Source organism: Nesoenas mayeri, assembly GCF_963082525.1.
Source record: "Nesoenas mayeri genome assembly, chromosome: 20".
NCBI classification, from domain to species: Eukaryota; Metazoa; Chordata; class Aves; order Columbiformes; family Columbidae; genus Nesoenas; species Nesoenas mayeri.
Genome location: NC_137569.1, coordinates 4,499,619 through 4,515,374, shown reverse-complemented (window position 1 = coordinate 4,515,374; position 15,756 = coordinate 4,499,619). Strand labels below are relative to the sequence as shown.

At 64.0% G+C, this 15,756-nt stretch overlaps 2 protein-coding genes across 2 annotated transcripts; both read right to left on the bottom strand.

Annotated features, from left to right (window-relative positions):
- Positions 1-1,369: 1,369 nt before the first annotated feature.
- On the bottom strand, positions 1,370-11,264 carry SPAG5 (sperm associated antigen 5; the record flags this gene model as incomplete). The annotated part of the gene is made up of 26 exons (XM_080357009.1): positions 1,370-1,510; positions 1,602-1,682; positions 1,766-1,840; positions 2,014-2,157; positions 2,242-2,322; positions 2,549-2,660; positions 2,905-3,028; positions 3,165-3,236; positions 3,556-3,739; positions 3,905-4,070; positions 4,343-4,476; positions 5,275-5,356; positions 5,450-5,543; positions 6,077-6,170; positions 6,325-6,459; positions 6,647-6,739; positions 7,320-7,439; positions 7,739-7,873; positions 7,996-8,088; positions 8,220-8,339; positions 8,675-8,867; positions 8,948-9,111; positions 9,400-10,126; positions 10,250-10,677; positions 10,908-11,009; positions 11,241-11,264. The coding sequence occupies 26 exons, from the start codon at positions 11,262-11,264 to the stop codon at positions 1,397-1,399; spliced, it is 3,891 nt and encodes a 1,296-aa protein (XP_080213135.1). The 3' UTR covers positions 1,370-1,396.
- Positions 11,265-11,864: 600 nt separating this feature from the next.
- RSKR (ribosomal protein S6 kinase related) lies at positions 11,865-15,346 on the bottom strand (the record flags this gene model as incomplete). The annotated part of the gene is made up of 12 exons (XM_080356956.1): positions 11,865-12,086; positions 12,189-12,299; positions 12,372-12,460; positions 12,531-12,620; positions 12,707-12,734; positions 12,831-12,871; positions 13,033-13,140; positions 13,865-13,934; positions 14,093-14,161; positions 14,238-14,321; positions 14,993-15,190; positions 15,296-15,346. The coding sequence occupies 12 exons, from the start codon at positions 15,344-15,346 to the stop codon at positions 11,865-11,867; spliced, it is 1,161 nt and encodes a 386-aa protein (XP_080213082.1).
- Positions 15,347-15,756: the final 410 nt, after the last annotated feature.

Sequence of the window (15,756 nt, the reverse complement as noted above, 5' to 3'; positions counted from 1 at the left end):
CCTGAGCCAGGGACCACACTGTGACACCCCCAGGCTGGGGACCCCACTGTGTCACCTCTGCTACGTGGGGCCGAGTCCCATCAGCTCACAGCCCTGGATCCAGCGTGGATCAGCTCCAGGACATGGTGTGGGCTCCTACAGGAACCCAGTCCTTCCCGAAAAAGCCGCCCTCCACCCACGCAGGGACAACAGAAGTGTCCCCGCTCACCCCACGGGGCCGGCTGCCAGGGCCGGGTTCCGCCGAATCCCCACCGTAAAAGGAGGGCTCAGCCGCCTCACATGGCGCTAATCCAGGGAGAGGAGCGCATCATCCCCCGCATCCCAGAGCCGGGCACAGCCTGGGGCACCCCACTGTCGGCTCCATATCGCAGGGGGCCATATCTGACCCCCCACCAGCAAGGTGACGGTCACAGCGGGGCGGGAGGTGATACCAGGGAGCAGCAAGTGTTGCTTCCCTGTGAGCCACCCACACACCCGGTAAGTAGAAGTGCAACCATAAACACCTCCATTTAGTGGGTGCGGGGGTAAATAAAGGTGCCAGCATGCTTGGCACAGGGCGGCAAGGCTGCGATAGAGGGCAGGGGAAGGTGATTCACCCCCCGGCAGCAGAAACAGGCCATTAAAAACCAGAGCACTTGTTTGAACACTGCTATTTTGGGCTGCACTGGGGGAGGGAGGTGCCGCTTGGCCCCCATGGCAGCAAGGAGCATCCTTGGGGTCAGGAACACTGGGAGGTGGATCCCGCAGGAGATGCCCCAGTAGGGAAGGAGGGAGATGAGGCTGAGCTGTGCTGGGAGCTGGGGGGCCCCCGAGGGAGCCCCCTCCATGCAGCAGCAGGGGCCAAAGGGGGGCTGGGAGCAGGAGCTGGCAGAGCTCCCAGTGCCTGGCAGCCAGCACTAGCTGCAACCCAGGGGATGCTGCGTGCTGGAGGGGGGGACCGTCCCCACACAACAGGCGTGTGGCCCATGGCCCCATGATGGGGGTGCAAGACTCAGCCTCCCATCCCCTCCAAAGTGGAAGCGGGAGGGGGGTGCAGAGGGAATCTAGGACAGGAGGAGGAGCGGGGGCCCAGGGAGGGAAGGTAGGTCATCCCGAGTGCTGCTGGGGCCACGGGGTGGGAGCCTGGGGAACGCAGCACCTTATTGAGACCAAGTGCCGGTGGGGGGGGTGCGTGTTCCCCGCCAAGGAAGAGAGGCCCTGGGGTGGCAGAGAGCCCTGCTCACGGCCTCGTGACGGAGCGGGCACAGCCGGCGCAGGCTGGATGAATTGTCCCCACCTAGGGCAACAGAAGCTTCCTGGATCCATGTACCAGACAGGGTGAAAGCCAACAAAACTTTATTAAATAAATTACAGCATTAAGAACAGGCAGGACAGCAGGGAGTTTTCATGCTACAGGCTACAGCGGCTCAGTGGCTTCCTTGCTGACACTGGCTGGTTTCAGGCCCAAGTACCGCAGCAGGCTGTGGAACTCCTGGCAGCCCGTTGCCACGTCAGGGACGGCCAACAGGACCTGGGGACAGTGTTAGTGGCAGCGTTTGGGATGAGGGTTGGCGTTGCTGTAAGTCACAGCAAGGGCAAGAGCAGTGAACCACAAACCTCACCTCCTTCATCTTCTCCTGCATCTCCTCATGGGTCTTCAGCACTTTATGGGTGTGATGGAGCCTCAGCTCCAGCCCTCGGATCTGCGGCGGGAAACGTTTGTCAGGAGCCTGCCCCAAACGGGGGCAAGGAGAGGGGACTAGAGCCCCCTCGGAGCTCCTCATACCTGTTCCAGGTACTTGTTAGAGAGCAGCAGATTCTCATCCTCCTTCTCCAGGAGCAGCAGCCGCAGTTTGTCCACCTGCAAAGAAGAGCGAGTGCCATGGAGAGCTCATGGTCAGGAACAGCCATGGGGCGGGGGGCTCCCCTGCCACCTCGCCAATCACCGGCTCAATGACCGAGCTCCGGAGAGGTCCCCTGGCCACAGATGATGGTGACACAGAGCCCTCAGCCCTGGGAGCCCTCCAGCCTCACCTCCTGCCGCAGCAGGACCCGCTCCTGGACATAGACAGCGTCCACCTTGTGCTCCTGCCCCCGCATCTCCTCCCACAGCACCTTGGCCTCCGTCTCTGCACGCTGGAGCGAGCGCTTCAGCTGGGAGATCTCTCCCTTCAGCCTCTGCAGAGGAAAAGGCGATGCTGACAGGGGTCCCATGTCTGGCACCACCCACAAACACAGCCCAGCCAGGTCCCCCTCACACACCGTGACTTCCCCACTCTTGTCGATGAGCTGCAACATCTTCTCTTCCTGCTGTTTCACCACATCCTGCAACTCCTTCTCGTTCTGTGGCAGGAAAGAAGTGGCGTCAGGCAGTGTCCAGCACCAGCCACCCCCAGCACCCCGGCTGGGAGTGGGTTTTCTCATGTTTAAGAAGGTCAGATGAGCCAGGAACACCCATGGGACATCACCAGAGCCAGTCGCCCAGATTTCTCTGTGTCCTAGATCAGCGCCTGTCCCACTTTGGCTCTGCCCTGGGGTGAGCGCTGGCCCAGTTTTGGCACCGGCTCACCTCTAGCTTGCCCCTCAGTGTCTTATTCAGCTTGGCGATGGTGGCAGCCTGAGCGTCTATCTTCTCCTGGCTCTCCGCTGTCACTGTCTCCAGCTGGAGCTGCAGGTCAGAGCTGGGAGAGGACAGTGGGGCTGAGCAGGGTGGCCAGCACCAAACTCCTTTCTGGGCATCCCACCAGCCCTGTGGTGGAGAGGCCAACCAGCCAGCCCCAAAAAGCCCTTCTAGCCAAGGCAGGAGAAGTCTAATCCAGAGCTGGGACAAGTGGCAGGCCCCCAACAAGCTGCCCGCAGGAGATACTGTGCCCAATATAGTGGTGGCCATGCCCGGTCCTTGACACGAGACACCACCAAACTCACATCTCTGTCTGCAGCGCCTTGAACTCGCTCTGCTCCAGCTCCTGGATGCGGCAGCTCAGCATGGTGAGGTTGGAGACCACGGCTCGCAGCTCCTTCACACTTTCCAGCAGACCTTCCTCAGGTTCTGTGGGCAGGGTATGGAGGGAACATCAGCTCCAGGGGACATGGAGCCGAGCAGAAGGGCATTCCTGCTCATCCCCCTGTGCAGGCAGCCCTGCAGCTTTGGAGCAGGGTCCAGGGCAGGGTGACAGCCCCAGTACCTATTGGCTTTGGTGTAGAGGCAGATTTGTCCTTGGTAAGTGCACTCCCACCTCTGGTGGCCTCATCGCCATCTGCAAGAGGAGAAGGCAGACGCACTGTGCCCAGTTCTGCGTGCTGCAGGGAGCACAATCAGAGCTCACCCACACTCCTGTCCTTCCCATGGAGCACAGAGAAGAGCCTGGCTGCTTGCAGGAGGGACAGCAGCCAGGGTGCAAAGTATGGCCATCACCCAGCACATGTCTGCCACAAGGGAACAACCAGGGAATCCACAGGGAATGGCAAGGGGGTGGCACTGGGATGTCCTCACCAGTGCACATCCCCAGCACGGGATGGAAACATCCCCATCCCCGCAAGGGGACCCCAGCATGCAGCCAGCGGGTGCCAGCTCACCTTTCCCCGACACAGCTTTCAGGACGCTGCCCACAAAGGAGCTCCCGCCGTGGTAGGGGGTGTGAGATGCCGGCGTGCGGCAGGCGGGGGTCCAGGCACGGCGAGGGGTCTGCCAGCCCGGTGTCCGCCAGCCCGGCGTCCGTGGAGCTGGGGTCCAGGCCCTGCTTCTTGATGGGGCATCATCATCCTTTGGAGAGGAGGGAGAGAGTTGCTGGAGTGCAGCTTGTGACAGATCTGCATCACCCCAGCAAGTGGCGGGGGGGTCTCAAAGTCAGGCCATGGAGAGCCACAAGGGTCTGACACCCCTCCAGCCACCACCTTGTCCTTGTCCTCAGGGCAGAGCTCCTACCTCCTCCTGCAGAGCAGCCCTGAGGCAGTCAGCGAGCTCCTGCAGCCGCACCTGGCTCTCAGCGATGTCCTTAGAGCACCAGGAAACTTTGTTCCTCTTGAGCTGCAAGTCGAGGAGCTCAGTCTTGGTGTTCTCCAGCTCCTGGCCCAGGGCAGCGTGCTCATTCCTGCGGGATGGCAGCAGCCTCAGCAGGAGTAGCGTTCCTCCTCCTCCTCTGCGTAGGAGGGGCATGTTTCCCACATCTGCCTCCCAACATGACCCAGCAGGGTGCAAACCATACAGATTTAGGCAGTTTCCCCCAAGATGGGGTCTGCTGGGCTTCCCTACAGCCCCTTCCACCAGCAGAACAGTGACCAGAGCCATGTCGCCGTGTCCTCTCTAACCCCCCCAGAAGGGGCTCAGTTTCCCAAAACAGAGGGGTTTGAGCAGGGTCGGTACCGCAGGCGCTGGTGGGACTCCATCAGCTCCTCGTACTGCAGGCTGTGCTCCTGCAGGGCGGCCGTGGTGAACTTCAGCTTGGCCTCCGCGTCCAGCAGCTGCGTGCAGGACATGCGGTTCTCCTGGTCAAGGAACTATAAAAGCGGGGGACAGGATATGGCTGTGAGTGTCCAGACAGACCTGAGGGCACCCACTGGGACCCCCAGTACAGTCCCTCCCACACCACAGGGTGCTGTTTCCAGTTGGAATCAGAGAATCATTTTGGTTGGAAGAGACTCTCAGGATCATCAAGTCCAACTGTTAACACTGGCACTAAAACCTGTCCCTAAAAACCTTATCAATGCGTCTGTTCAGCCCCTCCAGGGATGGTGACTCCACCACTTTCCTGAGCAGCCTGTTCCAATGCCTGACAATCCTTTCCATTAAGAAATTTTTCCCGATATCCAATCTACACCTCCCCTGGCACAACTTGAGGCCATTTCCTCTTGTCCTATCACTTGCTACTTGGTAGAAGAGACCAACACCCTCCATGCTCCAACCTCCTTTCAAGCAGTTGCAGAGAGTGAGAAGGTCTCCCCTCAGCCTCCTTTTCTCCAGACTAAACAGCCCCATTCCCCTCAGCCTCTTAAATCAGTGGCAGCTTTACCCCGGCAGACCAGCCCCTGCAGGCTGGTTGTTTACCAGGGACATAGGACAGGCTGCGGGACAGCACCATGCCTGCAGCCAGGGGAATTATCCCTGCGAGCTGTCCTTCCTCCCCAGAGATCACCGCCGGGCAGGACAGAGAGCAGCGCTACGTGCGGGATGTCAACCGCGCTCATCCCCGCCGCGGGAGGGCTAATCCTGCTCCTGGCCGCCTGCCAGTGCTCCCACGAGGCCATGACAGGGACCGGCAGCGCATGACAGCGCAGGCAGGGTCAGGCAGCTCCTACCTCCCGGCTCTCGGTCATCTCCCGCAGGTCATGGCGCAGCCCGTTGCACTCCTGCTGCAGGGTGTCCCTCTCCTGCACCAGCCTGCGGGGACAGAACATAGTCAGGGGGTGTCACGCTTTGGGGACAATGGGTGGCAGGAGGTGGCTGGGATAGGGGCACAGTGCTCAGACCCACCAGGCCATCTCCTCCTGCTGCTTCTTGTTCTCCTGCTGCAGCGCATTCCGCGTCTGCTCCAGGTTGGCCAGATTCATCCTCAGGGAGTTCAGGTCTGCAAAGGGCAAAGTCATCAGCACAGGGGGGACGGGGCAGTGGGGATGGGGACAGCTCCAGCCCCCGCATCACAGAATCACAGAGCAGTTGGAGTTGGAAGGGACATATCGAGATCATCCAGTCCAACCGCCCTGCTAAAGCAGGGTCAGCAGAGCAGATCATGCAGGAATGCGCTCGGGCGGGTTTTGAGTATCTCCATAGACAGCCTGTTTCAGTGCCTGCCAATCCTTTCCAGGAAGAAATTTCTCCTCAAAGTAAAGAAGTTTCTCCTCGTATTTGGGGGGAACCTCCTACGTTTCAGTCTATGCCTGTGGCCCCTCATCCTGCCATTGGGCAACACTGAAAAGAGTCCCATCCTCTTGACACCCACCCTTGCGATATTTATAAGCATTGATAAAATCCTTATCAGCATTCTCCAGGCTGAATAGCCCCAGCTCTCTCAGTCTTTCCTCATAAGGAAGATGCTCCAGACCACTCAGCATCTTTGCAGCCCTCGCCTGGACTCCCTCCTGTCACGTCACCCACCCCTACCTGCATTAAGGTGTGAATTGGCCGCCGTCAGCTGCTCCAGCTGAGCCACCGCGTCCTGCAGGGCCACAGAGGTCTCCTCCAGCTGGAAGGACACCTGCAGAAACACGGTGACATCCAGACTCACTTCGGGCTGCTCTTCCCCATGGGGTGTTCCACACTAAGGGGTGCCCCAAGTCACCCTGTGCTTGGGGTCAGCCGGGCTGCATGGGAGCACCCCAAACACCACACTGCACCAGGCACCCCCCTACCTGCTCCTTGGCTTGAAGAGCTTCGTCCTCTCGCTGCCTCATGGCATCCCGCTCCTCCAGGCAGCCCCGCAGCTTGCCGGGCACGCTCTGCAGCACAGCCCGGCACCGCGACACCAGGGCCCTCGCCTGCTCCCGCTGCCAGGGGACAGGACAGAGCTGAGCTCGGCACAGCCACGCCAGCGGCTCTGCCCAGCTGTGTGAGCAGGGATGGGTCTGCCAGCCAGAGTGCTCACGGTACCCAGGACACGACGTGCACTGGGATAGAGCAAAGTGGCACCAGCCTGGAGGTGAGAGGCTGAGCCCACCACCAGTCCCCCCTCACCTCCACATCCAGGGCTCTCCTTTCCTCCTCCAGATTTGCAAAGGTGATGTCTATGAACTCCCTGAAGGGCTGAGCCTCAGCAGCCAGGGATGTCTGTGGACAGGTCAGTGTCACCACAGTAGAAGAATCACAGAATCAGAATCGTTTTGGTTGGAAGAGACCCTCAAGATCATTGAGTGCAACCATTAACCCAACACTGGCACTAACCCATGTCCCTGAGAGCCTCATCTCCACGTTTGTTCAACCCCTCCAGGGATGGTGACTCCACCACTGCCCTGGGCAGCCTGTTCCAATGCCCGACAAACCTTTCTATTAAGAAATTGTTTCCAATATCCAATCTAAACCTCCCCTGGTGCAACCTGAGCCCACTTCCTCTCATCCTATTGCTTGGTCTTTGGGAGAAGAAACCAACCCCCTCCATGCTCCAACCTCCTTTCAGGCAGTTGTAGAGAGCAAGGTCTCCCCTCAGCCTCCTGTTCTCCAAGCTAAACATTCAATGGCCATGGAGGGAGGTGAGCACCAGCCCCATGGCCAGATCTGCAGCAGCTTCCCAGAAGCATCACCAAGAAACCTCTGGCAGACTCCAGCCCATTGCAGAGCATCACCCAAGCCCAGGACATGGGATGCCTGTCCAGCCCGTGGGAGGAGGCAGCTGGAGGTGCCCGCTCAGTACCTGCTGGTCGATGGCATCTGCCAGCAGCGTGCCCAGCTCTCGCTGGGAGGCCAGGCTCTGGTCGCGGGCGCTGATCCGGGCGCTGGCATGGGCACAGAAAGCCTCAAGGAAGCGGTCGCCCTGCCGAGGGAAAGATGCTGCTCCACACACGGCATCACACGAGAGGCAGCTCCCAGGAACTGCCCCCACATGCTGCTGCAGCCCAGGGCTCCTGCTTCCAGCAGGACACAGCCCAAGCCAAAAACCCACCCCCAGAGCTCCAGCTACCCCGGGAGCCAAAGCCCTCCAGTGCATCAGGATTTTTTCCCCAGATGCCAAAGAGCTTCCTCTCCACCAAGATGGGCAGAAACACAAGATGCCCAATGTAAGGCGTGGGTACAACAGCACCTGTCCTGATCCCCCCCTGTCTGCCTCTCTACCTCCTCCTTGGCTCGAAGAGCTTCATCCGCTCGCTGCCTCATGGCATCCCGCTCCTCCAGGCAGCCCCGCAGCTTGCCGGGCACGCTCTGCAGCACAGCCCAGCACCGCGACACCAAGGCCCTCGCCTGCTCCCGCTGCAAGAGGAGATGGCATCAGGAGGCACTGATATAGCTGGTGGTTGCCAGGTGTGCCAGCATCACCAGCATCTCCCAAAAGCCGAGGGAAAGGGGCCCAGCCTGGCTGCACAGGGTCTCACCTCCTGGGCAAGGGCTCCCTGCTCATCCTGCAAGCTCTGAAATGCAGCATCTGCAATGCCCCGAAACAGGAGGAACTGGTTGCTCCAGGCGCTCTGGGGGAGGGACAAGGACACCGGTGCTCAGGCAGTGCTCCAGAGCAGTGCCAGGCACACATACTCTGTGCCAGCACACATACCCCGTGCCCAGTTGAGACCTGGCACGCTTATCACGTGCCAAGACGCACCGTCCCCGTGGCGGCCAGCTCCAGCTCCCACTGCAGGTCCTGCTCCGCTCCCCGCTGCCGCTGCAGAGCCTCCATTTTCCTCCGCAGCTCGAGGTAGAGGTCGTGGTAGATCTCCTTCTCCTGAGGACACCCCACCAGAGCAAAGTGGGTTTCACACCAGCCTCACTCCACCCCGGGGTCCAGCAAGAGCCATTTGGCTGTGACACCTCCCATCCCTCTCCCCCACCATGCATGCCAGAGATGTTTCCTGGTACAAAAAATTAAAATCCAGCAAACTCAGCAGGTCAAGCCAGGTGTGATAACACAGCTGGAGTGCTGTTGTGTTGTAGCAGCCATGCTTCACCTCCATTTCACCAGGCTGCAGTCCAGCCAGGGCCACTGTCCTGTTGGTGGCACCATCATGGCACCAAGGCCATGGAAAAAAAGGGTAGCATCACCTGCATGAGGATTCTTACCCCTTTGGGGTGGGTGACGTCCGTCTGCGTGAGCGCATCTCTCTGCTCGGCCGGCCCCACGCTGGGCAATGGCCAGTGGCTCTCCTGCAAGCTGCGCAGCTGGAGCGAGAGCGCTTCGATGATGATGAGGGTGCTCTCCAGCCGCCCCTCCAGCTCTGCCCGCGGCAGGGACTTCAGCTGCTCCCGGGGACAGCTGGGGATAGAGAGTAGGCTTGGGGCAGGGACAGCCCGCAGGTGCCACCGCCCTGTCTGGGGGGATGTGTCCCCACTTACTGCCAGAGCAGGGAGTCTGTTTCGGCAGCGCTGTCCTTGGCACAGCGCGGGCCACCTGTGGATGTGTTCATGCTCCTCTCCTGCAGATCCCGGGGGGTCATGAAGGTGCCAGTGACCATGGTAGGCACAGGGGTGATGCTGGTGCCGGCGACCGCGGTGGGCACGGGGGTGGTGCTGGTGCCGACGACCGCGGTGGGCACGGGGGTGGTGCTGGTGCCGACGACCGCGGTGGGCACGGGGGTGGTGCTGGTGCCGACGACCGCGGTGGGCACGGGGGTGGTGCTGGTGCCGACGACCGCGGTGGGCACGGGGGTGGTGCTGGTGCCGACGACCGCGGTGGGCACGGGGGTGGTGCTGGTGCCGACGACCGCGGTGGGCACGGGGGTAGTGCTGGTGCCGACGACCGCGGTGGGCACGGGGATGACGCTGGTTCCGGCGACCGCGGTGGGCACGGGGGTGACGCTGGTGCCGGTGTCCCGTCGTGGTACAGACAGGGGCAGGCTGTGCCGCAGGGAGTCCAGCAGGGATGAAGCGTTGAGGCTCTTCTCCAGCCACACCAGTGGCAACGTCCAGGACACCGCACTCACGGCCACCTCGGGTGAGGGGGTGGCTGTTGCCTCTGACCCAGCGTGCTCTGACCTACCTGCCTCGGTGGGAGCGGGGCCCTGCTCTGGGGGGACAGGGTCTGAGGACTCAGCTCCTTTGGGGGTGTCTTGGTAAAGTGAGAGACCCACAGTCCCTTCTCCAGCTGGGAGTTCGGGGGCCACAGGGCTGCAGGAAAGGTCAGCGGGCACCACCCGCCAGCCCTGGAAGGGAGCTGCCTGTGGGGTGGAGCTGGTGCCGGGGGGGCCAGGAGTGCCGGGTGCTAAAGTGGTGCTGCCCAAGGAGTTTGGGGTGTAAGGCACAGAGCTGCTCATGCCAAGGGGCCCTGGGGTGATGCTACTGGGGGGCTCCAGGGTACACAACCCTGGGACTGGGCTGCATGGGGGGGCTGGCATGGTGCTGCTGGGGGGCTCTGGGGTGCAAGGCCTCAAGACTGGGCTGCACAAAGGGGCCAGCACGGTGCTGCTGGGGAGCTCTGGGATGCAGGACCCTGGGACGGGGCTGCACAGCAGTGCTGGCACAGTGCTGCTGAGGGGCTCTGAGATGGGGCTGCACAGATGGGCTGGCGCAGTGCTGCTGAGGGGCTCTGAGATGGGGCTGCACAGATGGGCTGGCGCAGTGCTGCTGGGGGGCTCTGAGATGGGACTGCACAGCAGGGCTGGCACAGTGCTGCTGGGGGGCTCTGAGATGGGGCTGCACAGCAGCGCTGGCACAGTGCTGCTGGGGGGCTCTGAGATGGGGCTGCACAGATGGGTTGGCACAGCGCTGCTGGGGGGCTCTGGGGTGCAGGGCCCCAAAAGTGGTATGCACTCAGAGGCTGGCACAGTAATGCTGGGGGGCTCCTGGGTGCAGAGCCCTGGAGTGGAACTGCCAGGGGGCTCCAAGCTGGTGCTTCTGGGGGACTCTGTGGCACTGGGCACCCGGGTGGGACTCCCAAGGGTCTCCAAGGTGCTGGGCCCCAGGGTGGGAGTCCCAGGAGGCTCTGGGATGATGCTGCTGGGGGGCCCTGGGGGGCAAGGCACTAGGGTGGGGCTGCTGGGGGGGAGCAGGAGAGCATTTCTAGGGGGTCTTGAGGTACTGTTGAGGGGCCTCCGGGTGCAGGACACTGGGGTGGTGCAGTCACGGTCCTACAGGACATTTGGGGTGGTTGGAGAGGGGCCAGGGCTGCCCTGCCCTTCTCCCCAGCACCCCACAGACATTTGCCCCAGTCTCCCCATTTCCCCCACTCCAGTAGATACACCCGTCCTCACACCGCCCTGGTACCCCATCCCAGCACTCCCAGTTCCAGTACACCCCAGCACGCCGAGCTCCCCAGTCTCGTCCCTCCCCCAGCTCCCCCTCCCGCCCCCGCACCGACCTTGAGCCGCAGGCGGCGGAGCAGCGGGGTGAGGTTGGTGCGCTCGGTGCCGGGCTGCAGCCGCAGCTCCTGCAGCGGGGTACGGGGGGGCCGCTGCTGCGCCTGGGGAGGAGCGGGGGGCACCGGGGGTCACCAGCGGCACCACCGGCGGCACAACCCCCACACATGTACCGGGAGAGCTCCGGCCCGCACCAGACCCGCCGCCCCCCAGCCACCTCCGGGCAGCCCCGCACGGCCGAGCCGCCCCACCGGGACCGCCCCGACCGCTGGAGCTCTCGCCACCGCCCCACGGGGACGCCCCCTCGCCTGCCCCATGCCGAGTCCCGCACTCACGGCGGGGGTCTTGGCTGCCCGCATGGCCCCGCTCCCGGTATCGGTATCGGTATCGGTCTGGGTCTGGGTCTGGGTCTGGGTCCTGGTCCCGGTCCGGTCCCGGCGCTCCCCGCGCGCTGCTGCCGCCGCCCGTTTGAAAACGACGCGCCGCTCTGATTGGCTGCTCCGCGTACACGTCACTTCACGGAGAGGGCAGTTAGAGGCGGGGCTATGAGCGGTGGTGGGCGGGGAAGTGGGCGTGGCCGAGGTCACGACCCCGCCCCCTCGCGGCATCGCGCGGTAGGGGCGCGTGCAGCGCCAAGCACGGGGCGCGCAGGGGGCGCGCAGCCTTTTTGGGGGAAAACGGGTCAAACTTCCCCTGGGGGAATCAGCCCTGCACGGCTCTCCAGACCTTCCCCGACCCCTTCTCTAGAAGAGGGGCGACCAGTCCCCCGCATCCTCCCGGGAGTCCCGTGGGAGTCAGGGCAGCATCCGCAGCGGTGCCCGCGGCTCTCGGGTTTATTGCTCCCGCGGTGCGAGGTACAGAGTTGGGGTACGGAGGGACCCAGCCCAGCGGGGTCCAACACGCTGCTGGGGTGGGGAGGAAAGTCCCTGAGCGATGCCGGGGGTCCTGGTCGCGGTGGCTCAGCCAGGCCAGGGCCGGCCCGGGGGGGCGGCAAGGTCACAGTCGAAGTCAGCGAAGGTGGCGGGGTCGGGCGGGGGCTGCTCGGGGGGGCGTGGGGCCACTGCCACCGCCACTGGGTCCTTCTGCAGCAGCTCAGCGTCGAAGGCCACCCCGCGGAAGAAGGGGTGACCCTGGAAGTGATAGAGGTAGCGCAGACGGCGCAAGGGGTTGTGGCACAGCAGCTGGGGACAGATTGAGGACAGTGAGTGGTGGGGACCTCAGCATCCAGCCTGGGGGGCCCAGTGGGGACCTCAGCATCCAGGTGGGAGGGTTGGGAGGGTTACCTCAGCGAGCAGCCGGGCCAGCGCGGGGCTGAGCGCGGGTGGGCTCTCGTAGCTGCTCTGCTTGACACGCTCCAGCATGGCCACGTGGTCCCCCGCTGGTGCCACAGGGAACTGGGGGGGCAGGGAGCACATTTAGGGGCTCCATGGGGTGCCCCTGTCCCCCATCCCCACCCTAGTCCTCACCTCCCCGCTGGCCAGGGCGAAGAGCAGCACTCCTAGGGACCACCAGTCGGCTGCGTGGCTGTAGGGCCCCCCGCTCAGCACCTCGGGGGCTGCGGGGATGAGCGGGTGAGCACGTGGGGGGCCGTGCCTCCCCACCGCAGCCCCCTGCTGCCCCCTTACCCATGTACTGCAGGGTACCGCAGATGGTATGGGCTCGCTCACCCCACCGCAGGTGCCGGGACAGCCCAAAGTCAGTGAGCTTGAGGTGTCCTGTGGGGTGAGCACCACGTGAGGACCCATGGATGGGGTGTCCCCATGGATGGGGTGTCCCCAAGCCAGTGCCACCAGACTCTTACCTCTCTCATCCAGGAGGATGTTCTCCATCTGAAACGAGACAGGAGCTGGAGTGGCCTTTCTATGTCAGCGGGTTCAGAGACCCCGCACACCATCCTCCAGCCCCCCGGCCCTGCTGCCACCCACCTTCACATCTCTGTGCATGATGCCCAGGTCATGGAGGTACACTGGGGAGAAGACAGAGCTGTCAGCGCAGAGGATCCCCTCTGGGCACAGTGTCCACTGCCACCCCCATGGCACCAGCACCCCCTGAGGATGGCTGACCCTGCCCTCATGTCGCCAGCAGTGGGGATGGTGGTGGCTGTTCCCAGCATGGCAAATCACTCACCTAGCACTAGCACCAGCTCAGCGGCAAACAGGCGGACGGTGGCCTCGGCAAAGCGCCCGGCGGCACGCCACAGCGCGTGCAGGTCTCCGGTGCTGCAGTAGGTGCACACTGCGGGCACGGGTGACGTGCCTTACTCACAGGCTGCCCCATGGGGACGGGCTGGCACAAGGGGCATGGACACCAGGGTGGCATGGGCACGGGAGGCTGGGAGGGTCGCTGGGGCTGTGCACCAAGGTGACATGGGCACTGTGGCCACTCACCAGGGTGAAGGAAGCACTACAGTCATAAGAGCAGCAAGCAGGACCACACTGGCACCAAGGGGGCACAAGCATCAATATGGGCACCAGGACCATGTACTAAGGTGACACTGCAGCATGCAAATACCAGGGACACGTACCACAGTGACATGGGCACCAGAGCCTTGTGGGCACTAGGATCATGCAAGCACCAGGGCCCACATGAGCTCCAAGGTGGCACAGGCACCATGGCCACACAGGTACCAATGTGGCGTGGTCCCCAGGGAACACACAAGCTTTGTGAGCACAGAGGTGGCACAGCCATCAGGGCCACCAGGGCAATGCAGGGGCTAGGATGCCTCTTTCACCCCCACACTGGTCCCTGCCCTGCTGTGGCTTTTCCCCATCCCTGTGTCCTCATCCCTGTCCCCATGGTGGGTGCAGGGTGGGCGCCAGCAGCCAAGCGCCTGGATCCCCGCAGGGCAGCGGGCAGCGCGGGGGGAGCGTGCGCGTGTGCGGGGACACGTGTGCAGGCAGCGGGGACACGTGCGTGGGCGGGGGGGCTGGGGCGAGCCCGCGGGCAGATGGTCACTCACTGATGAAGAGGTGGCGCTGGCCCTGCCAGCTGTCCCCCAGCCCGTGAACAAACGGGTGCCTGACCTGTCTCTGGGGACACAAAGCAGAGAGGGTGAGTGGCCCCCGGGACGGGGGGCCAGAGGGGGTTGGGGACCCTGCTCCTGCCACCTTTCCTCTGCAGCCTCAGTGGCCTCCTGCCATCCCCATGGCTACCCCAAACCCCACCACGGGCTGGGGCCCCCCCTAACCTGGATGCTGACTTCTTCCTTGCATTGTTTGAGGGTATCACGGCGCAGCACCTCCACTTTAGGCATGACCTGGGGGGACAAGGGGATGTCAGGGGGGGACCAAGGGCAGGTAGGGGCACCCATGGGCCCTGGGGGCAGCACCCACCTTCACAGCGCAGACCTTCTCCCGCCCACAGTCCAGCACTTTGAGGATGGTCCCGAAGGAGCCTTTGGCCACAAACCCTAGGATCTGGGGGTGAGGGGCAGCAGGGTCTGAGCACCCCATGGAGATAGGTTTGGGGTGTAGAGTGTGGGGTCCTGTGGGGGGTGAGGTGGCAGAGGGCACCCCAGACGGGTGATGGGGACACATGGGGACCAGGAGGACCCAACAGGGACCCCAGTGGGATGAGTGGGGACCCCATATGGGGATACTATGGGGACAGGGAACCCCATTGGGGCGCAGAGGGACCCCAATAGAATGCACAGAGACTCGACACAGAGCACGGGGACCCGGTGGGGGTAGAAAGGGACCCAGCTGGGGTAGAAGGGGACTAGGGGGGACAGCCAGGGACACAGGTAGGATGCTCAGGGACCCGGCACGGCGGGCGAGGAGAGCCGGTAAGACGGTCAGCAACCCCGGGCTGGCGGCACGGCATGCACGGATGGAGCGAAAGGATGCTCGGGGCTCTGGGGGATCCCGGTAGGAGGTGCAGGGACCCCGGGGGGACGTGAGGGTACCCAGGAGGACGTGCAGGGACCCTGGGAGGACGTGAGGGGACCTTGGCACGGGGTGCGAGGGGACCCGTTGGGGTGCTCAGGGCTGCCACGGTGGGATCCGCAGACTCCTCGGGAGGACGGTCGAGGGTCCCCGTTAGGATGCACCGGGATCCCAGTGGGAGGATGGGGGCCCCGGGACGGCACCTTGAGCTGCTGCTGGCGGGCGGAGGGGCGGACGGGGAACTCCGGCAGGAAAAGCGAAACGAGCTGCGGCAGCGGCCACCCGGGCAGCGGCGGCTCCTCGGCGGGTCCCCGGGGGGCCAGGGCGCGCACCGACCCCGGTACCGGCACCGGCCCGGCGCGGCCCAGCAGCGCCCGCACCCACGACCCCACGGCGCGGCCCTACGGAACAGGGGGGAGCGTCAGCGGGGCGGCGGGGGGACCCCGGGGGAACTCCGGGATGGGGGGTGCCCGGGACCGGAGGAGACCCCCCCGCCCCACACGCACCTCGGGGGGCCGCACTGGGGCTGGGCCGGGGCCGCTGCTCGTTGCTCCCATCGCGGCGCCGCCCGGCCGCGCCCCGGGCCCCGGTAATCCGCCGCCTTACATAACCCCGCCGCCCCGCCCCGCCCCGCCCGCCGCGACCACCCCCCGCCCCGGGGCCGGGCACCGCGGCAACCCTGTAGTGGGGCTCCCCCGTGCAACGGGTGCCCATCCCGGGACACCCACCCGTGACTGACCCCCCGTGCTTCTGGGCAGAGCACACCCTCTGGGACAGCCCTTGCACAATTTGGGGTTCCCGTTTCAGCCACTTTTCCTCCCTTTGTGCACCCCACTTGCCGCAGCACTCCTGCCCCGGGGCAGCTGGTGGGGCACCCACAGCCCCTGCTGAGCCCCGGCCACCACCGGGCTCACGGAGACCAGAGAGGGACAAGCACCAAGGCTTGAGCCCCAGGCTATGTGGATGC